This window comes from Anolis sagrei, chromosome 4 (genome assembly GCF_037176765.1).
Source record: "Anolis sagrei isolate rAnoSag1 chromosome 4, rAnoSag1.mat, whole genome shotgun sequence".
In the NCBI taxonomy this organism is placed as follows: Eukaryota; Metazoa; Chordata; class Lepidosauria; order Squamata; family Dactyloidae; genus Anolis; species Anolis sagrei.
In genome coordinates, this window is record NC_090024.1 from 89,773,121 (window position 1) to 89,800,890 (window position 27,770).

At 40.6% G+C, this 27,770-nt stretch overlaps 1 protein-coding gene across 1 annotated transcript in view; it reads right to left on the bottom strand.

Annotated features, from left to right (window-relative positions):
• Positions 1–3,679: 3,679 nt before the first annotated feature.
• Positions 3,680–27,770, bottom strand: part of PHLPP1 (PH domain and leucine rich repeat protein phosphatase 1) — a 210,259-nt gene continuing 186,168 nt past the window's right edge. The window contains exons 14-17 of the mRNA XM_060774717.2: positions 20,952–21,056; positions 14,600–14,794; positions 9,309–9,537; positions 3,680–6,078 (exon numbers count right to left, since the gene is read on the bottom strand). Coding sequence (XP_060630700.2) covers positions 4,915–6,078; positions 9,309–9,537; positions 14,600–14,794; positions 20,952–21,056 — 1,693 coding nt within the window. The 3' untranslated portion in view covers positions 3,680–4,914. The remainder of the gene's footprint in view (positions 6,079–9,308; positions 9,538–14,599; positions 14,795–20,951; positions 21,057–27,770) is intronic.

Consider the following 27,770-nt stretch of genomic DNA (forward strand, 5'->3'; position numbering starts at 1 on the left):
TACAGTTATGAAGTAGCAACAAAAATAATGTTATGGTTGGGGATCACCACAACATGAGGAACTATATTAAGGGGTCGCAGCATTAGGAAGGTTGGCCATTCTTCCCAATTTTCCCAGTGCCAATGTAGCTATCAAATCTCAGAAATGAGCAGAAGGAGATGCTTGACAGGTGTAAAATGACTGTAGAAAGTAACTTCTTGACAGAGGCTTTGTTAACTGTGTGTAATTTAAAACACCACCAGTAACTAAAAGCACTGAACTTGCAATAAATGGCACAATTAAAGCACAATGTTGCCACAAAGAGGCCAATTTTCCCCAATTACATGCCAAGTTTTTACATCAGCAGGAAATGGAAACCATGCCCATGAATAGCTAGAGAGCTGTTTAGCTATTGGAAGTGTTTATTTATAAAAGCCTGCTTTGCCATAGGACTTGAAGTGGTCAATGCCCTGGGCAGAATTAGCAGTGCTGTAGGATCAAAGTGTATCCAGCCATTCAGTGCATCTCTGTAAGGAAAGCAGTTTATCTGGCCTGCATGAAAATCAGCAGAGGGATTGTAGTTGACTTCCTTGAAGAGTAAGGTGCATCCTATCATTTCATTACGCGAGTTGTGCTAACAACTCTGGTGTATTTCCACATTCATCGTTCTGTCACATCTCTTCCAAAAATTACAGGTTCTTCTGTATTCATACATCTTCCCATGAGGTAGAGAGTAGTAGGGAGAGGGCTGGACTAAAATCACCCACTGAGTAACACAACTAAGTAAGTATGCATTTTGTATCTTCCCCAAACTGATGAATTTTAATCAGCAAACTGGGGAAATCTTTTGATCCAAGCATTTCCTAGTTGTTTACAAGTGTTTTATGGGTCAACTACTAATACGTGAGAAGTAACTGTGGGCAATCAGAAATGCCTCTAGGCCCACTGAAGATGCCAGCCCTACTACAGTAGAGTCTTGCTTATCCAACCTTCGCTCATCCAAAGTTCTGTATTATCCAACACAGTCTGCCTCCTGCCCAAATCCACAGCAGTTTCAATACATTGCAATGCTTTGGTGCTAAATTTGTAAATACAGTAATTACTACATAATGTTATCATGTATTAAACTGCTTCTTCTGTTGATTTGTTGTAAAATATGATGGTTTGGTGCTTAATTTGTAAAATCATATCGTAATTTGATGTTTAATAGGCTTTTCCTTAATCCCTCCTCATTTTTGCTTATCCAATGTTCTTCCAGCCTGGATAGGTGAGTAATAACTATAGTTATTATTAATAATAATAATAATAATAATAATAATAATAATAAACTTTGTTTCTACCCCGCCACCATCTCCCCAATGGGGACTCGGAGCGGCTTACAACATAATACAGCAATAAAATCAAAGCATATACATCAGACAACAACATTATCTAAATGACATTAAAATAATAACAAAATAATAATAGTAATAATAAAAAATAAATAAAATACCAATAAACACAATCACGATAGAGATGACAATGGGCGGGCCACATATTCCGAATAAAAACAATTAACAAACTATGATAAGATAAAATAGGAGCAGGAAGTTTAAATGGAACTCTTAAAACACAGAGTTGTGGGGCAGAACATCCTATTTGGAGGGCACAAACTCCATTAGCCAAAAACGTTGAGGGGATATAAAATATGCTGAGCACCTACTCGCCAAAGGCGCAGCGGAAAAGCCAGGTTTTGAGGTTCTTTTTAAATGTTTCCAGTGAAGGGGCTTTCCTGATCTCCCCAGGTAAAGAGTTCCAAAGTTGGGGGGCCACAGAAGAGAAGGCTCTCTCCCTTGTGCCCACAAGATGAGCTTGTGAGATTGGTACCGTTTAGTTCCAGCTAAACACATCCATTGCATTAATGGGGACCGGTCAGCATATATGTTAGGCACATCTGCTCAATGAAATGGATTTACTTCCAGTTCTTACACTTAGAAAGTAACCAGCAGAGATGGATGAATCTTGGAGACTCAGCGAAATTCCTGTTTGCCTATTTAGCTGATGTGCCTACACAGCAAACCCAAGGGAATGCAAGCTTGTTGTGCCTATCCGATGAACCCAGCCGAAAATGCAAGCTTACAGCCAAATGACACAATGAAAATGGTGGCAGAGATCCAAATACAGCAGAACTCCTCATTTGTGGTATCACAAGGGAACGCTATTAGTTTCTGCACTAAGAAGGCTACGTTCGAGGAAGCCTCATTTGGCTCTCTTACTGCAAGTGATAAATCTTGTCACACTGAAAATGACTTCATTAGCAACAAATGAAACTCGGATGGATTTTTTAGCATGTCAGGTTTTTAAACACACAGCGTCCTTATGGGTTGTTGGTTTTTTGGACTGTATGACCATGTTCTAGAAGCATTCTCTCCTGACATTTCACCTGCATCTATGGACCTCATAACCTCAGAGGATGCCTGCCATAGATGCAGGTGAAACGTCAGGAGAGAATGCTTCTAGAACATGGCCATACAGCCCAAAAAAACCTATAACAACCTGGTATAATTACAGTTATCATCAAAGTTGTCCTTACGGGTTGTTATAGCTTTTTGGACTGTATGACCATGTTCTAGAACAGTGGTTCTCAAGCTGTGGGTCCCCAGGTGTTTTGACCTACAACTCCCAGAAATCCCAGCCAGTTTACCAGCTGTTAAGATTTCTGGGAGTTGAAGGCCAAAATATCTGGGGACCCACAGGTTCAGAGCCACTGTTCTAGAAGCATTCTCTCCTGATGTTTTGCCTGCATCTATGGCAGGCATCCTCTGAGGTCTGAGGTGAGACCTCACAACCTCTGAGGTGGTCATACAGCCCAAAAAACCTACAACAACCAAGTGATTCTGGTCATGAAAGCCTTCATCAATACATTGTCCTGGTCAGTCATCTATTATAAAATATACTTTAAAATGGTCCTTTAATAAACGTAATTTATTATTTCAAACATTTCCATTTAAAAGTGTAAATGCAAGAATTCCAAGTGGACTCTTCATGTCATTTTGTGTTAAAAATATTTTATAAACCTTCATTTTAAGGCTTATAAAATGGACATAGCTGTACATTTACTTTTTGAGAAGAACCTCAATGGGCTGGATGTGTAACTAATCCTCTTTCCCTATCAATTAACATCAGCACTATTGAGAACACTCTGCAAGAAGACTTAGGCTGGATCTACACTTCCACATAATCCAGTCCAATTCAATTCATCTGCATTCCAAAACTAGATTATACGTCAGTGTAGATCCAGCCCTGAAGCGCTCAAATTTCCAGCTGTGATGGTGTGACAACTTCCTGAGAAAAACTCAACAGGCTGGATGTATAACTAACCCCCTTTCCCTCATTCACTATATATAAACAAATACACATATTCCAAAATCAAAACAATCTGAGAACAGAAAAATTTCTGGTCCCAAATATTTTAGATAAGGGAGATTCAACCATGAATATGTCAATTTTCAGTATCTTGTCTTGGTATTAACACAGTATCTTCCTCACCCAATCTTTCTATAATAATGCCATGGCTCTCTTATTCCTACATGGGGATTAGTTCTGTAGCAACAGCAAAAAGACTACGATTTAGGAATTTTACTTTTCTAGAATTAAGCACAGACAGTGCTGCAGGCATGCACACATACAGAAGCATAACAGTAGGCTGCAAATATTTGTAAATTTTTTTATATTTATTATAACAAAAATTATGACATGTTCATTTGTGCATTCTTCTTTAATATAACTCTTCGTATGTAAATGATCTACAGTAAATGAACTCTATACAATCATGCTGGTTGTGGCAGCAGGGAGGAACACACAAAAGATGTGCCTGCAAAAGTTAATGGTGAAGAAGGAAAGAAAGAAAAAGGAGTTAACTCCGGCATTTGTGGCCCACTATCCATCTAATTCCTAGGCAGCCTGTCCAGCTGTTCTGGCTAATTTTATATGGATCGTAGCCTGAAGAGTCAATCACATGGGGGGCAATGTCACACGTGAGCAAAACACACACCTGTGGTGATTTGGGCCCAGCCAACCCAGATGGCAACAGGACATGGTGGGACAGACACAATGGGTCAACCGGAGCCCAGCGCACTTCAAATCAGCTAACCCGCCAGGAGAGCATCATGTTTGTAAGAGTTCCCTGCCCTCCAGATTTGGTTGCGGTGCAGGTTGCTGGAGGGCGCTCTGATAAGACATGCGAAAGCACCCAGGTTGGGTGGGGGACAAAGTGTCAGTTTGTCAGGTTGCGTCCTCCTGCCGAGACTACAAAACATCTGAAGCATCACTATACAACACTGAGTTATTTACAGGAATTTCCCAATCAGCTGTTCTCTCAGAGAAAATTAGTGAATCTCAGTGACGTAAAGTCACCTGAAAGAGTAAAAGCAACTCCTAGGAGTTAGTCTCCATAATTCTACAAATGTCTATCCATTTTCAAGACCAAAAAAGCCTTTTTTTTTCTCTCAAAGAAATACAGTATTACAATATTACTTAATCATTTAGCACTGGCAATACTGCCCTGTTTTCCAAACAGAATGCCCCACCCCCCAAAAAGAACAATTTTAAAAAATATTACATCAACATCACTCATCAGTTTTCTCTGCAATATATTAAACCTTTTGAATTTTAATTTTTTTCTCCACCTTTTTTTTTTTTACATTTGATATGTTAAGGAAGGGAGAGAAGTTAAACTAGTTTTATTTCTAACAGTGAAGCATCACTAGAAAAGAAAAAAAAATGTGATTATTACAGCTAACAAACATGAAGCAGCTGCAGTTCTCAGTAGAAGGGAAGGGTCTGGAAGAGAAAGTAGAACAAAGGCGTCCTTTCTGCCCCAGTCCGCTAATGTAATACAAACCTAAGGAGCCTCCAAGTTCTCAGTGTCTCATCACTTTGTTTTGGGAAGCTTGGTCATAGTGGCGTATCATAATAATCTGGCAGCTGGTCCATTTGGTATTGCCGTTGCTGTTGTTGTTGTTGCTGCTGCTGCTGCTGCTGTTGCTGCTGTTGTTGCTGCTGCTGCTGCTCGTGATGTTGTTTCATGATCTCCTTGACCTCTTCCTCAAGCTCTGGTGGGATGATGAATTGATCATCCGGGTCAGGCTGTGCTGGGGCCGCAAAGTAGCCCCCTGTTTTTCTGAGCGGTGCATCAGCTGCCACCTCGATCAGGTTGTGGCTTCTCTCCTGAGGGGCCACAGAACCATTGCCTCGGCGCCGCCCAATGGTCCCAGTGGCCGAAAGGTCACCCTTCCGAAGGAGACACACCTCGTCCTCATTGGTGTTGATGACAATGCCTTCGTCGCTGGCCTCCGTGGGTGTTTGTGTAAGGAGTTGCTGTTTCTCCTTTGCTCGGCCACAGTGGATGTCTACCTCTACTTCCACACGGCTGCCGTTGGAAAAGACACCTTCAATGGGCTCCTCGTCGTCGCTGTCGAGGCCGTTGTCTGAAAAGGCGCTGGAGAAGGTGGCACTAGAGAGCTGCCTCTGGAAAGAGTTGGAGAGGCAGACTGGGTGGAGCATGCAGCGTTGTTCGCTTGGGTAGGCAGGGCTGTTCTCGTTCATGGTCACCTGGGGTGGCTCGTCGGAGGCCGTGGATCCAACTTCGCTGCTCATTTCAGAGGTTGAAATCTCACTGCTAATCTCAGAGGCCACCCCACTGCTGGAAGAAGGCATCCCTAGACCATCAGAAGGCTTATCTTTAATGACGACGTTGACAGACTGGGGAAAGATGCCTGGGCTGGGAGGGGGGACGCCATTGAGCTCGCAACAACAGAAACTGTCCTCGGTTACGTTGAGCTGAACCACCACAGCACTGAGGCTATCGTTGCACCCATAACTCTGAGCCAGCGTGCAGAGTTTCTTGGCAGCTCCGAGGGCATCAGGCACATTCCTGACAGCTTCCACAGCCTCCTCAATGGAGAGACTGTCCCACAGGCCTTTGCTGCCCAGAATGAAGAACTCATCCTGAGGCGTCAATGTAATGGACTGGACGTGGGGGCGAGGAATCACGCTTGGGTGAAGAAAGGTGTACCCCAAGATCCTTGTCGAGTCTGTCACACCATTCACTTTGCCATCCTGGAAGAAAGAAGGAATGATTTATTATGGTGAATGCCTATGAGTGCTTAAATGTTAAAAACAAGCAGCTGCATATGTTGGGCAGGGAGATATGAGTAGAGATTGGATGGCCTGGGGAAAAAAATAGGGAAAAACTATTTTTTCACATCCCCCCCCCCCCCACACACACACACATACACAACTTACTGTTTGTTTGTTTGTTTTTAACAGGATGTCCCATCTCTAGATGAGAGCCAATAAATCTTCATCTTCAAATCTGCACATTCTAAAAATGAGGCGTTCAGCACAAGAACACAGTGTTCTTCTAGAGTAGTTGTTTCCAGCCTTTGATTCTCCAGGTGTTTTGGACTTCAGCTCTCACAATTCCTAATAGCTGCTAAGCTGGGTGGGATTTCTAGGAGTTGAGGTCCAAGTGGATCAAAGGCTGGAAACCACTGTTGTAGAGCTTGGAGGTGTTATGTTTCTGGAGATGAACTCCACGAATCTTCTATCTAGCCAACAGGCAGGCTGGCTGGGAGACACTGAGGTCTTCTGGGAGGCAGCTACTCCAACCAGCAACAACCCAACTGGCAATCGTCACCCAGGAAACCTTTTTATTGGCCCCCAAAACTGCTGAATGACTTGTTGGAAGAGATTTTACAGCTAAATCAACTGTCATAATTTAAGAGACAATTGAAGACCTATCTCTTCTAGCAGGCCTACCCAGTTAGTATTATCTATGAATTTCAAAATCATATTCTGTGTTAACTGTGTTGTATTTTTTGTTCCATATATTTTAATATGTGTATGATTTAATATGTGCTTTTATGGATGCATTTTAACTAGGTTGTGCCTTGCCCTCAATCGTAAGGAGAGGCAGGTAATAAATAATAATAACAATATAATAATAATAATAATAATAATAATAATAATAATAATAATACAGTCCTAGATGCTTGGGAAGTGTTCGACTTGTGAATTTGTGATACGAAATCCAGCATATAGATCTCGTTTGCTGTGACATACTGTGCTTTTGTGTCAATAATAATAATAATAATAAATTGATACGAAATCCAGCATATATATCTCGTTTGCTGTAACACACTGTGTTTTTGTGACAGTATAATACTACTGCCACTACTACTATTACTACTACTACTACTACTACTAATAATAATAATAGTGGTGATCAGCACACTGGGTGCAGTGCCTAAAGACCTTGGCCTGCATGTAAACACAATCTGCGCTGACAAGATTGCCAGCTGCAAAAGGCCACCTTACTGGGATCTGCACACATTATTCGCCGATACATCACACAGTCCTACACACTTGGGAAGTGTCCGATGTGTAATCCAATGCAACAGCCAGCAGAGTGTCTGCTGTGGACTCATTTTGTTGTGTTTCAAATAATAATAATAATAATAATAATAATAATAATAATAGGAGTTCTAGTTCTGTCTTTTAGCACTCATGACAAACTACAACATCTGAAATTGAGATAAAAGGCACATCCCAACTTGTTAATGCTCACAATGGAGCACAAAGAGTAAAGATTCTTGTCTCAGCCAAGGTAATACAAGTCCGTTGGAAGCTTTTGAAGAAGGTGACCCTTTATCCTTCCTCATGACCCACCAGTGGCATGGTAGGAAAAGACTAAAAATATCGAAGCAATAGCTAGGTAGTCCTCACTGGTATTCTGCTCCGGATATCTTTAACATTTGAAACAAATCTACAGATGTAAACACACACTGCATGGAAACACCTGGAGGATCATTTGATTACAGTGTTTTCGTCTTCAGCCAGACCAAGCCAAAACTATTTATCTACACTTGGAAAAGCTATAACAAGCACAGTTGAGAGAAAGAGTCTGTGTGTGGAATCTTGTTTGTTTTCAGTCAGCTGCACTGTAGCAAGAATATCTTCACATGCCCCAATTACTTGCTACACTTCCTCTTTGAGCATGACATTTCCCAAAGGAAGAAGGATTAACATCCAAAGGGGAAAGCTCGGGGAAAAATCCAAGTCTTAGTGAAATCAATACCAGGTATATATTCAAATCCCCAGTTTCTGGTTGGGTTATGATCCAAGCCAGGCAAGACAATGTGTTTCTAACACACTGTTTTACTTATTTGTTTGTGTCTGTTGGAGCGGTAAGCATAAGGAAGAAAGCTACGTGGAAGGTGGAAAGAAGGGAAACCACATATCTCAGTTTTAGTAACTTCTTGCCTATTTCTTAAGCTTTACGTGACACCAATAACGGCCAAAATCCAAATGTTAGTCTGAACTGGATTAGCCCCACTGGGTTAATGGAAAATGCATAAGGACCGGGCTGTGGCGCAGCTGGTTGGGAGTCAGCTGCATTTAAATCACTACTGACCGAAAGGTCATGAGTTTGAAGCCAGCCCAAGTCGGAATAAGCTCCCGACCATTTGTCTAGCTTGCTGTCGACCTTTGCAGCCAGAAAGACAGTTGCATCTGTCAAGTAGGAAATTTAGGTACTGCTTTATGCATGGAGGCTTAATTTAACTAATTTACGACGCCATAAAAATCTCCAGCAGTGTGCAAAAGAATGAGGAAGTACTCCATTGATGTCACAAGTGGATGGTGAAGCGACAGCGTTCCCAGTGACCGGAATTCGAGCATACCCTCATGAACCTGGAATGTTAAATAGTCTCTGTGTGTCTGTCTATGGCATTGAATGTTTGCCATGTATATGTGCATTGTGATCCACCCTGAGTGCCCTGCAGGGTGAGAAGGGCGGAATATAAATATTGTAAATAAATAAATAAATAAACTGTTGTCATTTCATATTTCTACTGATTTAATGGGTCCAATCATAAAGGGACTGGAAAAACTGGTAAAAAAACTGGATATATATGAAACAGGTGGTTTATTTTAATCTTGAGAAGGGATCACTCTGTTGTGATTGCACCATCTGGAGGGTTACAGTTTTCCAGCCCTGTTTAGGAGTAGGAGTAGTGAGTAGGAGATTCAGGGTATGTCTTCTGTAACTCTAGGCAAGTATATTTATTCAATGTACTGTGATCATCATATACAAACTGAGTACAAACTGGTAGCCACCAAACACTTTATCTAGAGACAGCTGTGTGTGTGTGTTTTTGCTCTAGGTCATCTTCTGAAAAGGGGACAAATGCCAGGAATTTGGTTTGACTCACAAATGTTGAAAGGAAAACAATCGGCACATCATTCCCTGCCACATCCCTAATGCCTCAAACAATTCAGGCTCTTACCTCTGTGATGATGGCCTTATGCTGTTTGATCCTCCTTAGTTCTTCTTCACAGTTGATCATGTAAGACCGGGATAAAGGCAGTGGTTTCCCGTTCCTGCAGAGAACAGATTGGCACTTCCCCACATTTGCAGAGGTTAAGGTGAAGCATCCACCGGGATCGATTGGATCGTGTTTTATATGGCAAAGGACAGCAGAGCCTCCAAGCTTCTGCCCAGCAGTTCCAAGTTTCCTGAAATTTCAAGAGAACACCATTGGGAGAGAAGCACAAAAACCACACACAACTAGAGTCAAGTTCAACCCAAGTATATATATTTTTAGATTCAGCAGTTCTAAGTTTGAGGATATGTATGCCATGTGTTTTACGAAACTGTCAAATGAGCCAGAATTCCCATTAGTGTCTCCTCCTATGAACCATCTTGGCGATTAAGATTGACTGAGGAGGCCCTGCTCTCAATCCCACCTATCACAGATGTGACTAGTGGGGACAAGAGACAGGGCCTTCTTGGTGATAGTCCCTTGGCTATGGAACTCCCTTCCCAGGGAAATTAGACCAGCCCCCTCCCTCCAGATCATCAGGAAGAAGGTTAAAACTTGATTGTGGGACCAAGTGTTTGCACAGTGACTCCCAGTGCAACAGTTGATATCTAAGTGCAATAATGAACAATACAGATGACAATTGGAACGGCTCCTGGCATATATTTTCGGATTCTGTTATTTTAACTAATTGTTTTAATTGATATGTTTTAATTATATGATTTTAATGTATATGGAGTGGGCAGGTCAAAAGACAACCTGGCAAAATGGCACTACCTAAAAGAATCCCACACCTTATGTGACTGTGGAGCAGAACAGACAATTCGACATCTGTACGCTTGTCCACTATGCCCTGCCTCATGTACAGAGAAAGTCTTGCACCGTTACTAATGTAAGCCATCCTGAGTCCCCCTTCGGGGGTTGAGAAGAGACAGGGTACAAAGTGATAAATAAATAATAATAAGAATTGTAGGAGGCTACAGACAATGCCATTGCTGTTGCCTGTTTTTGGTCAAAAGATGTTTAGCCACTTATGCTCCTTCTATTTTTACCAGTTTTATATTAATTTATGCAATACTTTCGATATGAAATCTGTATAAATAAAAATGTAATGTTTGTATGTGGGATTAACATAACTCAAAAACCACTGGACGAATTGACACAAAATTTGGACACAAGACACCTATTAGGCCAATGAGTGACCATCACTCATAAAAACACAAAAACACAGTGGAAGTGACTTAAAAAGCCCAAAATGCAAAAAGATGCTACAGCACATGCGCAAAAACGACTCCCCCAGCAAACAAAACACACAATAGCATATCCACACTCTCTTTCGGACTACAATTCTCAGCACCCCCTAGACCAGGCCCTTTAGGAGAGGAGGATGATCCTAATGCACTGCTTCTAAGATGCAAGCTTTCTTCTCCTTGGATTTGAGAGCATATTTCCAATTAGCTATTCCTGGACTGCAACTCCCAGAAATTCTCCAGATAGTTAAGACAGGTAGATTAGATGCAGATAAATCGATCAGGTAGGTAGATAAATCGATCAGGAGGACTGCTGGGAGTTGCAGTTGAAGAATAGGTAGAGAATGAAGAAAGAGGAGAAAGAGGAAGGAAAGAAAAGGAGGAAGGGAAGAGGAAGAGAAAGAAGGAAGGAAGGAAGGAGAGACTGAAACAAAAAAAGGGAAGGAAGGAGAGAAAGAAAGGAGGAGAGAAAGAGGGAGGGAAGGTTGGCCACAGCAGTGTGTGGCGGGTACAGCTAGTAAATAAATAAATGTATATGTTGCTTTTATGTTGATATGTGTTCAAAGCATTGAATTGTGCCTTTGTTGCGAGCTGCCCTGAGTCCCCTTTGGTGAAAAGGGTGAGATACAAATAATTAAATTAATAAAATAATAGTGAGCCCATAATGAAATTGTGGAAGGGACCACAGCTGCATGGGTGAAGTTGTGCAATGAACTAATCTTCCTGGTATTTCCATTTAAAAAGATAAGAGATAATGTGATAGGGAGGGATTTCTTCCTAAAATGCTAGAGATCTGCGCTCAGTCAGAATAAACAGCCTCTCTCAGGCTGGTATCAACAAGTATGCTGAATGATGGATTGAACTGTATAGGTACGATGGGAATTAGAGTTCAATCCATTTGTGCTTTGGGGTACCAAAACCAAGGCATAGGAATGAACACTGATGCAGCATACACACATTTTCTACGTAAAGCAAATTTAGAAATGCTTCTCATCCAAGCTATCTGAAAAACTGGACGCAACCCAAATCTTTCTGCAGCCCTATGACATTAAGAAGCGGGAGAAAATGCCTCACGCTTTTCACTTTGGTGTGAGGTAGGGATCCTAAGAGGGTATTTCATTCCAGTGCTGCTTGGAAATAGTTCTAGTTTTGTGCATCCCTGTTCACAATAACTAAAGAGGATAAACTCTTCTAGAAGGAGAGAGGAAGGGAACAGAACGAATCCTTGGATCCGGCATTTGTGAACTAGCATAAACATACATTATTAATATCCTTTTAATTTCTAGTAAAGGTTTCCCTCTGACATTAAGTCCAGTCATGTCCAACTCTGGGGGTTGGTGCACATCTCCATTGCTAAGCCGAAGAGCCGGCATTGTCGATAGACACCTCCATGGTCATGTGGCCGGCATGACTGCATGGAGCGTTGTTACTTTCCTGCTGAAGCGGTACCTACTGATCTACTCATATTTGCATGTTTTTGAACTGCTAGGTTGGGAGCTGGGGGTAGCAGTGGGAGCTCATGCTGCTCCCAGATTCGAACCTGCAACCTTTCAATCAACAAGTTCAGCTGCTCAGCGGTTTAACCCACTGAGCCACCAGGGACTATTTTTAAATTTCTACTTGTCCCTTATAATAAGGTCTTTTCAAGCCATCTCGTGTTTTTCGAACCTAAATAAACAAGTGCATGAATTTATTCTTCCTTTTTTTCCTTTCCTTTCCTCCCAAAGCCTCTTCAGGCCGTAAATTTAAACAATTTGTCTTCAACGATTCAGTCTGGGATAATAGTGCGATGAGCTGCAATGCAGTTAGGCAATTGTCAATAAAGTTACTCATACAAAATACAGCTATATATAGAAAGGCCATTTTTCATTCTTTCTGAAGATTTTTTTTTTTTTTTGGTGAGGAAGAAATAGGAACATGTATATGACATTTATCTTTGTAATGTTCTAAAAGCCCTTCAGATTAGACTGTGGAAAATTTATAGAGAAAGTAGGCTGTGACAAATAGCATTTGAGTGTGTACACATGGGTGTCAAGTGATTTTGATCTACAACAGGAGGTGCAAGGGAAAGGCAGCAGTAAAATTATGATTATTACTGGCAAAATTGTTTCCAGCTTCTCTCTGGTGGCTCAGTTATGGTCACTGAAAATTAAAGAAAGCACATGGCCTTCCAGCCTTCCTCAAACTGGTACACCTGCCAGCATATGACTGCCAGATAAACAATCCTCATAATGAAGGGTGATGAAAATAGTAATCCTAGATGTCTGAGACAAGGCTAGAATGGTTGTATCGTCCCCCTCCTCCGATTTATGGAAAGATGCTGCATCTGAACACTATCCTAAGTCAAGAGAAGTCACCCTGGTCTGAAACTAGTCTGGAATACTCCAGGGTTGCCTTGAAGTTCACTTCTGCAAGGTTGAGCAACACCAACCAAGTCTTCTTGAGAGACATTTGTGGATCTTTCCTGGAATATGAACTACAGGGCAGTGCTACTACTGGAGCTATGGGGAGGTACAGTTTTCAAGGCTTCCCCAGCAGAGAATGTGGAAAGGTTCATTTAGTGTTTTGACTATCTGAAGTAGGAAACCAATGGATAATTCACCCCTAACAGAAATCAAGATTCAACTATGCAGATTTTAGGTCAGGGCCATGACAAAATGTCCCTCCACCTGCACATAACTGATAAAAAACATCCCAATAGCTGGGTTATTGTAGGTTTTTTGGGCTATATGGCCATGTTCTAGAAGCATTCTCTCCTGCCATTTCGCCTGCATCTTTAGCAGGCATCCTCAGAAGTTTTGAGGTTTGTTGGAAACTGTAAAATGGGGTTTATATATTTGTGGAAGGTCCAAGGTTGGAGAGAACAGAGCCTTTTGAACTAGAACTCCAATTATTATTATTAGGTGAGTCCACAGCAGACAAGATCACTCTGCTGGTTGTTGTACTGGATCACACGTTGGACACTTCCCAAGTGTCTAAGACTGTGTGATGTATCGGCGAAAAATGCGTGCAGATCCAAGTAGGGTGGTCTTCTGCAGCTGGTAGATGGTAATTTTGTCAGCACCAATTGTGTTTAAGTGCAGGCCAAGGTCTTTAGGCACTGCACCCAGTGTGCCGATCACCACTGGGACCACCATAATAATAAACCATAATAATAATAATAATAATAATAATAATAATAATAGAATCATAGAATCATAGAATCAAAGAGTTGGAAGAGACCTCATGGGCCAATAATAATGTAAGCATATTCATATGTTTACAAGTGTTACGCAATGTAAGCAGGTTCTAATTCACATGTCACTCATATTTCTACAATCACTGGATCCCAGCAATGTCTAACACTGCCTTATTTATATAGACCAGTTCATAACATAAAGCAGGGGTCCTCAAACTAAGGCCCAAGGGCCGGATATGACCCTCCAAGGTCATATGCCCCTGCTCAGGGTCAACCTAAGTCTGAAATGACTTGAAATCACACAACAACAACAATAATCCTATCTCGTCAGCCAAAAGCAGGCCCACACTTCCCATTTAAATACTAATAAGTTTATATTTGTTAAAATTGTTCTTCATTTTAATTATTGTATTGCTTTTAAGTGTTTTGTGCACTACAAAAATGTGCCGTGTGCGTAAGAATTCATTCATGCTTTTTTCAAATTATAATTCAACCCTCCAACAGTTTGAGGGTGTGACCTGACCCTCAGTTTAAAAAGTTTGAAGACCTCTGACCTAAAGACTAGCAGAAACTAACTGTACTGTCACCACAGAGAAGAGATTGCTGACATTGTAGAGATTGCCACCTCTCAAATTAGCCCTCAAGAGGAATAAGACTAACTCCAAATGTGTGCATTTACAGAGACTACAAAGAAAAAAATAGCAACGAGAAGAAAGAAAACAAACGGATTCAAACAGAATTGATGGGGCAAGTCCAGGGTCATAAGACGGACACTTACTAAGTGATGTATACATGCAGTACATGATTTTAAAAATAGAAACACAACTAACCTCTGCATGACAATGAAAGTGTTGATCATGTATTCCTCTTCGCTCTTGGTTTTCTGCAGCTCCTCAGCTAAGATGTCACTCATAGTACACTGTAGAAGGTAAGGTACTTCCACGTTGCGGTCCCCATCAAACACTCCATAAAGGGCTTCCCTGTTTTCACAGAAATTGTTTGCAGAAAGAGCTGCCACGCAGAGCCTGCAAGGAAAAAAACAACAGTTCTTTGCATTGCAATTTTCCATAAGGACCTCTCTAATCCTATTGTATCCAAGCTTCATCCCCACTGCTCTCCACATTTTCTGGATCATGCACAAAAATTGTGAAGTATATAAATACACTGGGGCTCAAAGAATTGCATAAACCAAAACTGAGATGGAGGATTTTTTTTACAGTTTTTCAGAAAATAGGTAGTGATCGATACATTCCATTGGGTGAGAACACAATTTATTTATTTATTTATTTATTTATTTATTTATTTATTTATTTATTTCAAAGTTTTATATACCGACCTTCTCACCTCTTTGAGGGACTCAGACCGGTTTCCAACCATAAAAACACATACAATTGGTAAAACATCATAGTTCATATTACAATAACATATTAAAACAACAAATATATCTAAAACTACAGTGGTCAGTCATCATACTAAAATGGATTATACATCATCTTCCATCCAAATCTTAGGGTGTTGTCTCATTCATCGAAAGCCTGTCTCCATAACCTGTTTCCTAAATGTCAGGATAGAAGGGGCGGTTCTGACCTCTGGTGGGAGAGAGTTCCAGAGTCACGGGGCCACCACCGAGAAGGCCCTGTCCCTCGTCCCCACCAGACGCGCTTGTGAGGCCGGTGGGACCGAGAGCAGGGCCTCTCCAGGTAAGGTAAGTCCAAGTTAATTTGGTGCCAGAGATGTCAAAATCAAATGGCATCTACCCTTATTTTCTCTCCAACCTAATAAACCATAATTTCCATCCTACCTAATTATACAGCTGCCACACAGAACCTTGGGGGAAAGTCAGTTCTAGAGGCTGAGTGGTAATTTCCCCTTTTTGCATTACACAGAATGCATTGGGGTTCAGGTGTTAAATGAGGAGGACACAAAATATTCGTATGTGCGCTAACATCTGGTTTAATTACAAAACACCTACAATTCAGAAGGCAAGAGTAGAAGTTCATCCTGGCTGTGCTTCAATTGAATGCAATTACACTCCTAATGTCAGCCCAGTTATGTTTTGCCCCTTCATTCACTGGCTTATTGAGTATGCCGCAATGAACAGGAGATATGGAAAAGAGGACATTGTAGCTTAAATTGCATTTACCCTCTAGACCTCCACAAGAGCTGTCAGTGTTATTCAGTGTGATTATTACTGGGGCATTGCTGGTCTATTCAATAGTGACAAGCATGAGTGAGTGTGTGTGTCTTTAAAAGATCAACAGAGGACAATTCAGTTGGTGGTTGATGTGGATTTCAGAAAACATCATCATGAAACAGTGGGTAAATTTGTAATAGAAATTATTCAGCCATTGGGGGGAAAGAATAATAGATGAATTAGCGTTTTGGAATATGTATTTCCTTGAGATGTCAAGCCCTGCTTTCATCTTTTTTCATAAACAGATACAACTGATTACACCCCACTTGCAACCACATCTCCTCCGTTCACATTTTACTAATTTAGCAAATCACAATTTCTAACCGACAGACTTCCCAGTCAATCTATATAAATAAAAATGTAATGTTCATTTGTGATACCATCAGAACTCAAAAACCACTGGGGGAATTGACACCAAATTTGGACACAAGACACCTAACAACCCAATGTATGTCCTCCACTCAAAAAAATTGATTTTGTCATTTGGGAATTGTTGTAGCTGGGATTTATAGTTTACCTACAATCAAAGAGCATTCTGAACTCCACCAATGATGAAATTGGGCCAAACTTAGCACACAGGGCTCCCATGACCAACAAAAAAAACTGGAAGGGTTTGGTGGATATTGACCTTGACTTTGGGAATTGTAGTTCACCCACATCCAGAGAGCACTGTGGACACCAACAATGATGGATCTGGACCAAACTAGGCACGAATATTCCATATGCCCAAATATGAACACAGATGGAGTTTAAGGGAAATAGACCTTGACATTTGGGAGTTGTAGTTGCTTGGATTTATAGTTCACCTACAATCACAGAGCATTCTGAACTCTACCACTGATGGAATTGAACCACACATGGCATACAGGACTTCCATGACCAACAGAACACACTGGAATGGTTTGGTGGGTATTGACCTTGAGTTTGGGAGTTGTAGTTCACCTACATCCAGAGAGCACTGTGGACTCAAACAATGATGGATCTGGACAAAACTTGACACAAATATTCCATATGCCCACAGATGGAGTTTGGAGGAAATAGACCTTGACATTTGGGATTTGTAGTTACTGGGATTTATAGTTCACTACAATTAAAGAGCATTCTGAAACCCACAAACGACAGAAATGGGGCAAACTTCCCACACAGAACCCCCATGACCAACAGAAAATACTTAAGGCCATCCAGTCCAACTCTCTTCACCAGGGCAAGAAAATGTAATCAGAGCCCTCCTGACAAAGAGCCATCCAGTCATAAATATAGATAGATAGATATGATTCTCTCTCACACACACACAGATATAGTATCATAGATTTGAAAGAGACCCTTAAAGAAGGACTATGATATGTTGCATATTCCAGAGTAGGCAAACCAGACACTCTCCACATCAACACTGACAAAGAACCAACAAGAAATACTGTTTACTCACAAGCATAAAGGAATTACATATATTAGAAACCAACACTTTCTCATTACTTTATTCTCCAGATCACCAGACTAGGCCACAGCAACGCATGGCAGGGGACAGCTAGTGTACAATAAATATAAAGACCTAACACACATTCAACATACAAAGGAAATCAGACCCAACAGCAATATTTCATTGGGTGTGCTCAATGGAAATAAAATTGATGACTAAAAACAGCATCAAAAAGTGTTCCACAGCAGAGATGCAGTTATAAAAATAGACCTGTTTCAACTATCAATCAAACAGTAAATCCTAAATTACCTTGTAAACATACAACAGACCAACTGCTGCTCTGGTCCAAAGTGAAGAGGGGGGGGGGGGGCAGGGGACAGTTCCACCTTGTCTCCTGTGCTATGCTAATAATATAATGTAACATAGTATATTGTATATACATATAATATTTATAATATTATAATGTAACACAATATAATACTAATAAAATAATATGATATTATAATTATATATATTTATATTACATGTAATTACTAATTGTGATTGCTCCCCATCTCTGGAACCATCTCCCTAAAGAACTAAAAATTGTCCCCTCTCGCCTCTCCTTTAAAAAGCTTTTAGAAACCCATCTATGCAGTTTAGCTTACAAAGAGGAGGGGGACAAATATACCTTTATATATATCCTTGCCCAGTTGCTGGACACCTACCTTCACCTGTTAGAAATTGTATAAATCTTAGCTCTAATATGTTTAATCTAATTTTAGTTATGTCCATTTAAGTTGCCCTTTTCATAATTTTTATCGAGACTGTTGTCACCCACTGGGTTGATTTGTTATTTGTTGTTTTTGGCATTGAAAATTTGCCACTGTGTTTATTTTGCTGTAAACCGCACTGAGTCTCCTCAGGGAGACAGGATGAGTTATAAATCTATTATTATTATTATTATTATTATTATTATTATTATTATTATTATTATTCTAAATGATTTTGAAATAGGATTAGTCTCTTTGTTCACCAGAGTCTTACGAATGATGATTAAATATACTTTACTTTTACTTTAAGGTTAAAATTAAAAGTATAAAAGAACTTTTGATTTCATAAAGCATATGAACTTTTTTATGTTGAGGCTACATTATAGCTGTATAATGGAGACAACTACTTTTAGTAACAGAAAAGGCATTAATATAATGGTGCCAGAATAATCAATAAGGATGTGTTAAATTGTAAATTCCAAGGCTTAAACATCAAATTTTAGTATTACAAGAGTTTGGGTGAATGGGCAAAGATTTTTTCCTTAAATAAAAGCAATTAATATTAAATACTGTATTACTAACGGATAGATATTAAGAGGGAAACTTTTATTAACTTTCTGTAGCATAACTACTTAGTGTGGAAAATGATATTTTATATGTGTACTAATGAAATAGACTATAGACAGAAGTGCATTTTGTTTAATGTTTTAATACTTAATTAGGATTTAGTTTTACAGTGGATTCACACACAGACACACACACACACACACATACACATTCATTCTCCGACTGATTCTTTTACACTGATCACTCTACTTCCCTCCGCTTTCGTTTTGTAATTTAATCCCATTTTATCAAATTTATTATTTAATTGTGTTTTAGTTTATTTTAGTTAACTATTAGAGGAGTTTAGGAAAGTGATTAGTGTCTATTTGTCTGTGTATTTTTGTTTTATATCTTTTATTGTTGATACACTGAGTGGAGATATATATATTAGTTTGGGGACCCAGTGGTGACTGGGTTATTTGAGAAAGGCATTGTTTGTTTTTTGAAGTTTGGTAATACATAATGCCACTTATTAGAAAAAGCCAGTATTTCTTTTATTTTTTTTATGAATGCTCTCATTAGAAAATGCATAAGGATGTAGGTGAACTACAATTCTCAGAATCGGGGGGGTCAATCCTTCCCAAACCATGCCATTTTTCAAAGTTGGCCATTTTGGGTCTGTTGCCAAGTTTGGTCCAGATCTGATATTGGCTGGGTTCAGTGCTCTCTGGATAAGGGTGAACTACAACTCCCAGATTCCCAAGCAATCAGCCCCAAACCCAGCCAGTATTCACCATTGGCCATGGTGATTCTGCGTGTCAAGTTTCGTCCAGATCCATCATCAACTGGGTTCAGTGTTCTCTGGATAAGGGTGAACTACCACTCCCAGATTCTCAGGGCAATTAGCCCCAAACCCTGCCATGATTCACAATTGGCCATATTGGATCTGCGTGCCAAGGTTTGTCCAGATCCATCATTGATTGGGTTCACAATGCTCTCTGGATGTCAGTGAACTACAACTCCTGTAAATCAAGGACAATTCTCCTGAAACCTGGTCATGGACGTTCTGCATCCCAAATGTGGTCCAGGTCCATTATGGAAGGGGGTCAGAGTGCTCTGCCTTGATGCAGGGTGAACTACAACTTCCACCCTGTTGAGTCAGTCCCCTAAACCCCTCCAGTCTGTTCAGTTGCTGATCAATTCCTCTGTGTTTGCTGCGTGCCATAGGAAAAGGTAGGAAAGGGTTAAGGGTGAGGCAGTGGGCAGGGTTATGCAAATTCCACCCAAGGAACCCTGGGGTGCCTGCCTGTGGTGGAGGAAGCACATCAAATCTAGGATGAAATTATCCCCGAATGAATGCATTCCTTGGGTAGTGGGCAGTAGTGTGGGGGGAGGACATTGGCAGCATTTGGGCTACATGTTCATGGTGCTCGCTATAATCTGCAATGTCAGTTGAGGGAGTGCCTTTGGAGGCTTCTCAGCACTTGGAACTATATCCTGTTTGTGGTGGTGGGAGGCTGTCTGTGTTAGTGGATATGTATATGTGTATGTGTGTGTGTATCTATATCTATATAGTCAGTCCTCCACTCATTTTGTCATTTATTTAACTGCTCTGACAACTCAATGGCTCAAGGAAGGTGTTGTGCCTTTAATTAGGTGCAAGAAGGGAAGGTGGAGATGTGCTGACTCTTTCTATCACGCTGCTGCCAAAATCAGTACCATATCTATTGGTTGTTTTTGTTTGTTTTTTTTACCAAGAAAGGCATTAAAAACTTCATTTGAAAAAGTTATGTACATGAATGCATAGAGAATACCTTATACCCAATAAGGTGATCCCACCAAGGAAACAGGTTAACTAACATGATTTGTTCTGTAACCTATAATTTGACTGGGAAATATTGTCCTCCTCCATGGATTTTAAGACTTTGGTCAATTTGTATAGTTCTGCTTTTCCAGAAAGGTTGGCCCTAAATCATATAGGATTTTATAGGGTATGATCAGCACTTTGAATTGCACCTGGAAATGAACTAGGGAGCTATATGTATGGTGTCCATCTGAAGTTGAAAGGTGTCCAACAGAAGCAACATAATCACAAGCACAGAATACAACAGCCTGAGCCCAAATCTGCACATGATTCTAGTCTGATTGCATGGTTAATCTATCTCAAGGAAAAGTACCCCCCCCCCCCCAAACAACCCTGCAAGATTTTATAATATTGCTAAGGTTGGCAATGTGAAGTTGCCATAACCTTCCTTCCCATATGAAGGGCTTACTTGTTCTTAACTCCTGATGCTTCGGTATAGCCGTGGCTCCATACTGCTGGGGCTCCAGATGCGTCACCAGCCGAAGGTTGGTCAATCTTGAAACAACGAATGTTGCTAAAATGACAAAGAAAAATCCAAGAAAAATTAATGCTTCACGGGACATATAAACCACCTCAAAACATTTTAAAGTGCTGAGCTTATGTGATCCTACTTGCTGTTCTTAAAAATTATTTCAGTGGATTATATTAAGCATGTGTGCCTATACACAAAGGAAAACAATCTTATTTACTTTTGCAAAAAAAAAATAAATCCTTGTTTTAAAACAAAATACTGATCAGTTAGTTGCCTCGATGAAAAACAAAGAGATGAAAAGGAATACAGAGATATAAATGACACACAGAGAGAGATGCTTTCTGCAGTAGTTTGATCATTTCGCCACTACTTCACTAGCTTAAAAAAAATGTACAGAAATCCTTGATGTTCAGCTGACAGCAGCTTTTAACCTTTTCCTTGCTCACACAGATCCTGAAACAACCATCCCACAGGGAACATCTACACCAGGGAACATCTACAACATCTCAAACTACGGCCTGGGGGCCGGATACGGCCCTCCAAGGTCATTTACCTGGCCCTCACTCAAGGTCTACCTCAGTCTAAAATGACTTGAAAAGCACCCAGCAACAACAATCCGATCTCATCAGCCAAAAGCAGGCCCACACTTCCCACTGAAATACTAATAAGTTTATATTTGTTAAAATTGTTCTTCATTTTAATTATTGTATTGTTTTAAGTGGTTTTTTGCACTACAAATAAGATATGTGCAGTGTGCATAGGTATTCATTCATGTTTTTTTTTTCAAATTATAATACGGCCCTCCAGCAGTTTGAGGGACGGTGTCCTGGCCCTCTGTTTAAAAAGTTTGAGGACCCCTGATCTACACCAATCCTTTAATCTGAGGTGAAACCAGCATAGAAGGAAGTAGTCATGTGCGTTCAGGCCAAAAGGCATACCGTTTTCAGGTCCGTTTTTGTCTGACCCCTCATTCCGTTTACCAGAAAGTTACTCGAAAAGGGAGGGGTGTTTCCAGTTTCATTCGGCAGATTCGGCCCATGGGAAACTTTAAAGGCTCAATCCTCAACCATTTTATGGCCTATCTGCATGAAACCTACCTCAGTTGTAGACCCCATTTACAACTACAGGTCTGCCAAGTTTCAAAACAATTAATCAATCTACTAATTTTTTAGAATGATTTTAAGTTTTAAACATAACATCTTTTTAAAATAAGACAAACAGCAAGAGAGGGTTCTTGGAATTGTAGTCGCCAGTTGTGTCCATTTTCAGCCAATCAGACCATGGGCACCACCAGGTTTTTTTTTTTAATTGGCTGAGAGACACAGAAACACTCCAAGAGGAAGTTTCAATGGCCACCCTATGCTAGTGAGATCTAAGGGTCCTCTTTGAAGGAGGAAGGAACTTTCCAAGAAAAAATGAAGGAGGCTTCTTCTTCCAGGGAGAGAAAAGGATGCCACAGTTCCCTCTCCCTCAAGCATTTTGTGGACTTAACTCTTTCTGAAAATATCATCTCTCTGAATTCGTTTCACTGTTCTTTTCGTGTCTCTCTCTTCCCCTTTCTGTTTTTGGAAATTACACAAAAATGGCCCTTCGAAAACTACAAATCTCTGAGTCCCCCCTCGGGGGGTTGAGAAGGGCAGGGTAGAAATGTTGTAAACAAATAAATTTTTGCTAACAGTGATTTGGGTCCAACTTTAGAAGGAAGTGGTTCCACTATGTGGCTGATTAGACTGCAAGTACTGGAACTGGTTCTGAGTTCCGATGGTGATTAAGAGCATTAAGATTATTTTGGATTTTTCCCTGACTGCTTATCAAGGTTTAAAGTCCAAAGTGCGCATTCGCTGCATGCATTGTATAGCCACTATGCTTTCAAACTGCATTAAATGGTTAGTGTAGATGTGTCATCAAGACAAAATACACTGAGGCTAGGGATCGCTGCTCTCTTGTCTTTAAATTTCTTTTTTCCAACAATTCTTTTGCCATACCTGCAAGATACCCCCCATCCTCATCCCCATCCCCAATCCAGCACATTTTTAACATTTTAAAGATTTTGGAGTCACGGTTTTCTAAAATAGTAAATTCCCTTAGAAATGTGGGTGCGTATACGCTCTGGACGGTAGCCAGGATGAATCATGAAGATGAAGCATGCTCAAAGGAGCATTTTTTAAAAGGCTATAATTTATTTTCATAGTATTTAAGAGATTGTTTTTCTCTAAGTGATCGTTCCAAGCTGAGCAAATTGAAATCAATACAGCAAATCACCTAAAACAGAAATCAATCAATAAAACCAGTGCTAAAAAGGGCAGCAGCAGAACAGTTGAGACAAAGAGAAATTTCAAATGCCAAATGGATGATTAATGAAAAAACTTTTAATTTTAAACAGGCTGCCTGCTGCTATTTTACAGAGGGAGCGTCACAAATGTGGTATCTCAAAGCATTGTGCCCATCACATAGGATATGACTATTTCAAATGGCAGTGAAGCATTAGACCAAGTGGAGAATATTTTAAGAAAAAGCAGGAGAGACTTTAATTTGAGCACACTGATGTTTGCATGTTTAACATAGTTTAGTGAACATTTTAAATAATGAAACACTAGCAACACGCCTTCCAATAAACTCTCCAATCCCCTCCACATCCTGGTTCCTCACTCTATTATAAAACCCCACACTTACTGGTCACCTATGAACAACAAACTATCCTCATTATACTGTAACTAGGGCTTGGACTCTTTCACCCAGAATTCCTCCAGTCAACACAATGAGCTCTTCAAGTTGGGGATCTTGGAAACTGTACTTTTTTTAAGTCTCCATGCTTTCATTGCAACTCACTCCCCACTGTTTCTGTGCTTTCCAATAAACTATTATTACCCAAGAAGCCTTTACCCTTTGGTCTGGATGTTCAGGCGCTCAAAAGAATAGGAAACAGAGCGTGGCTTTCAAAAGGAACTGCCCCGTTTTGACAGACTGCCAGGGCATGCAAAGATCCAAGCAACTGCCTTTAAGCTCTGGCACGTTGGCAATTCACAGGATTATCTAAACACCTTTAAAAGAACAAGATGGGTACAAATATCCATGCATAGATCGATCAATCGATCGATCGATAGATAGAGGAAATGGCAGCCTATTGATCAACCAGTCTTTTCCAATGTTTGATCTTTAGATGTGGTCAGACTGCAACTATCACCCCTCACTACTTTTTTCCGTCTTTTCAAATTTCCTTATTCCTTCTTGTTGCAATCTTAGAGTGTTATGGTAGCTAACCAAGAGCCTAACAAGGTCATTTTACTTTGCATGTAAAAAATTGAAATTAAAAACATATTTATATCATCCCTGACCACTTGGCATATTGGATGGGGATTCTTTTTTTGTCATGTCAAGAGTGACTTGAGAAACTACAAGTCACTTCTGGTGTGAGAGAATTGGCGGTCTGCAAGGACGTTGCCCAGGGGACGCCCGGATGTTTTGATGTTTTACCATCTTGTGGGAGGATTCTCTCATGTCCCCGCATGAGGAGCTGGAGCTAATAGAGGGAGCTCATCTGCCCTCTCCCCAGATTCGAACCTGCGACCTGTCCGTCTGTGATGATGATGGGGGTGATGATGGGAGACCCCTAGCAACACTTGAGGGCCTACATTTGGGAAAGACGGAACTCTACACAAATCTTCTTCTTGAATCCACCCTTGAGAAAAATACAGAAAACCACCCATCTCAAACACCTCCACCACCTATTTTTTTTTTATCAAAGACTAGGTTATATACCTGTCATTGCACGGGTGTTGTTGGGACAATTGCCCCCCTGCTTTCATCGTTCTCCAGCTCTGAGAAAGCAAACTTCACAATGTCTCCACTGCAACACTCTGGCAACTCTCTTTCTAACCCTTTCCTTCCTCCCTTTCCCTCATACACATGTCACCTTTCTTTCCCAGTGACACCACAGAGGGCCACTTCACCTAGTAACAGCCTATCCAATGACATCACAGAAGGCGGCTTCATCTAGCTTTTGTGGTACAAACATACATACATACCTGACCGTTATATATACAGAATAACAAAAGACGACCAAAGAGTTCTGGAGTTGGCAGGAGTACAAAGAAAGGGTATACTACTCTTTCTTTTAAAACCCTCATTATCTTATTGCTTTATAATAAATAATAATAAAACTTTATTCATATCCTGCTACCATCTCCCAAAAAGGGACTTGGGGCAGCTTACAAAACAGCACGAATAGTGCCATAACACATAATTACATCAATATCCATAATAATAACAATTACAGTGTCAATGAACATAAATAGCACTTACAGAAATTACAACAACCCCACTTAAATAATACATTCCACAAAAACAATTAGCAATAGCTGCTAATTTAAATGGGCTTTGTCCCGAATTCTTTGGTGTCTTAAGTCACCTACTGCTAGGGCTGCTGAGTAGCTTTTGTAACGCATCACAACACCATCCCTATGTATGTACTCCAGTAAGTGGGCCACAGATTAGAAGTCAATGAATTAAGAAAGAAACACCACTAGGAAGGAAGCCCTGGTGCTCCTGGTATCAGGAGGAGAAGCTGGGTTGGGTCCTTCTCAAGCCGCAGCCTATAACATTTTGCTTCCCTGAATGTAAGAGGAGGCAACTCTTGAAAACCAAGTCAGCTTCCCAAGGCATGACTTGGGTTCTAGACTACATCACACAACCACGTGAAAAAATGCCATGGAAGAACACAGTTTGGCAAAGCTACTCTTGGCAACTGCAACTTCTAGAATTCGCCCACCAACATGACCACTGGCCAGGATGTCCAAAGGATTGTGGGAGTGACAATTGTTAAAAAAAAAATTCCTGAGCGCAGTGCCAGAATAGTGTGTTACTTGGGCCAAAATCTCTACCAAGACAAAAGTGATGGGTGGGTAGCTGGTATGGGCATGCTGAAAACCATTGGTAAATGGCGGCAGGAACAGGAGGAGACCTGCAGAGGGCCCAGGCAGGCTTTTTAACGTAAGTGATGGATCTGAAACTTTATGATCCAGCAGGAAGGCTCTGTTTTAGCCAGCAATATTGTGGCAACTGTAATCCGTACAAGGCATGTTTATACTAGTTCGCAAGGTGGCTCAAAGGTAACACAGAATGAGGAAAGTGCTCCCTGGCACGCCTTTTAACAAAAGGGATAAGGGTAGATGTAAACTTGTTGGGAGTTTCACTGCAGGTTGCAAGAGCCACGCAAGGCCAATGTTCAATTCCCAGGTTCAAAGGGTTCACTGCAGGAGGTGAAGCAGGAAGAAAACTTCAGAGCTATCTGGTTGTGACACAGGGATTATTGTGCAAGAATTAAAAACAACCTCAAAGCAGCACTAATCTTTGATGTGGTCATGCATACTATTAATACATTTCAGCGAAGAAGCACTTTGTCATGATCAGGTGCAATGTTAGACTGCATTTCAGAGGGTCAAAAGTGATAAGCAATGAGGCACCTGTGCCTATCTAACTGAAAGTCACAAAAATTTTCAACAGTACAGAAAGCTGTAAAGTTCCTTAGGACAAGCATAGGAAAACTTCGGCCCTCCAGGTGTTTTGGACTTCAACTCCCACAATTCCTAAGAGCTTATCGGCTATTAGTGCTATATCACCCTTGCAACATTGGCTAAAATAGACAAATCACAACAAGGTATTTGCTGGAGGTGCAGGAAACAGAAAGGGACATTTCTCCATATGTGATGGACCTGTGTGACCATTCAGGCATTTTGGGATAAGGTAAGTAAGGAGACAAATAAAATGCTACATAATAAGATTTTTAAAAGCCCAGGGTTGTGTCTCTGCTAGGTTTACATAGAGAAAACAATAATCAAAAGGACCAAGAAATAAACCAATATAGCTTTGCAGTGGCAAGATTAACCATAGCCAAAGACTGGAAAGCGGGAAAAGGTTTAACCAAAAAGGATTGGAGGGAAAGAATGTGAGAATATATGCTAATGGCCTAACTAATCAATAATAGGAGGAACAAAAGTAACGAGGATTTTTTAAAGAAAAAATGGAAGTTGGCCATGACATATCTGAATAGAGAGTCAGTAATATAGAAGAGCTCCATTATGAATTTAGGTTAACTATGAAAAAGGATAGATAAATGAGCTTAAAGGCTTCGTAGTGCTTCAGCGTTGGAAGTCATGGTGAAGGGTGTGGAGAAGAGGTTTTATTTTGTGTGGGATAGGGGTTTTTGGTAAGTGTATGGTCTGTCGTGTATAATATGTCATGTTTGTTGTCTGAATGTTATGGAAAAAATTGAGTAGAAAGCTTAGACTGAAAATAGTGGATAATGTGTAGAAATAGCAAGTCTATATGTTTTAAGTTAAGTAACTGATAATAATATGTACTCAGTGTCAGAATTAACTGGTTGATTGACTAAGGTAGATAGGCATGAATTCATCAAAAATATTGTTACCTGACTATATCTGTTATGATTTGTTTTTCTGTTATGTACCATAACTAAGCTTGTGCGCCAGTTGCACCGGTACCTTGGGAAGTCTGACTTGGCCACGGTGGTCCACACTCTGGTTACATCCCAAATAGATTACTGCAACACACTCTACGTGGGGTTGCCTTTGAAGACTGTTCTGAGATTTCCATTAGTCCAACGGGCGGCAGCGAGATTACTCACCGGAGCACCATACAGGGAGTATACCACCCCCCTGCTGCGTCAGCTCCACTGGCTGCCGGTCCACCTCCGAGCACAATTCAAAGTGAAGGTCTTAGCCTCTAAAACCCTATATG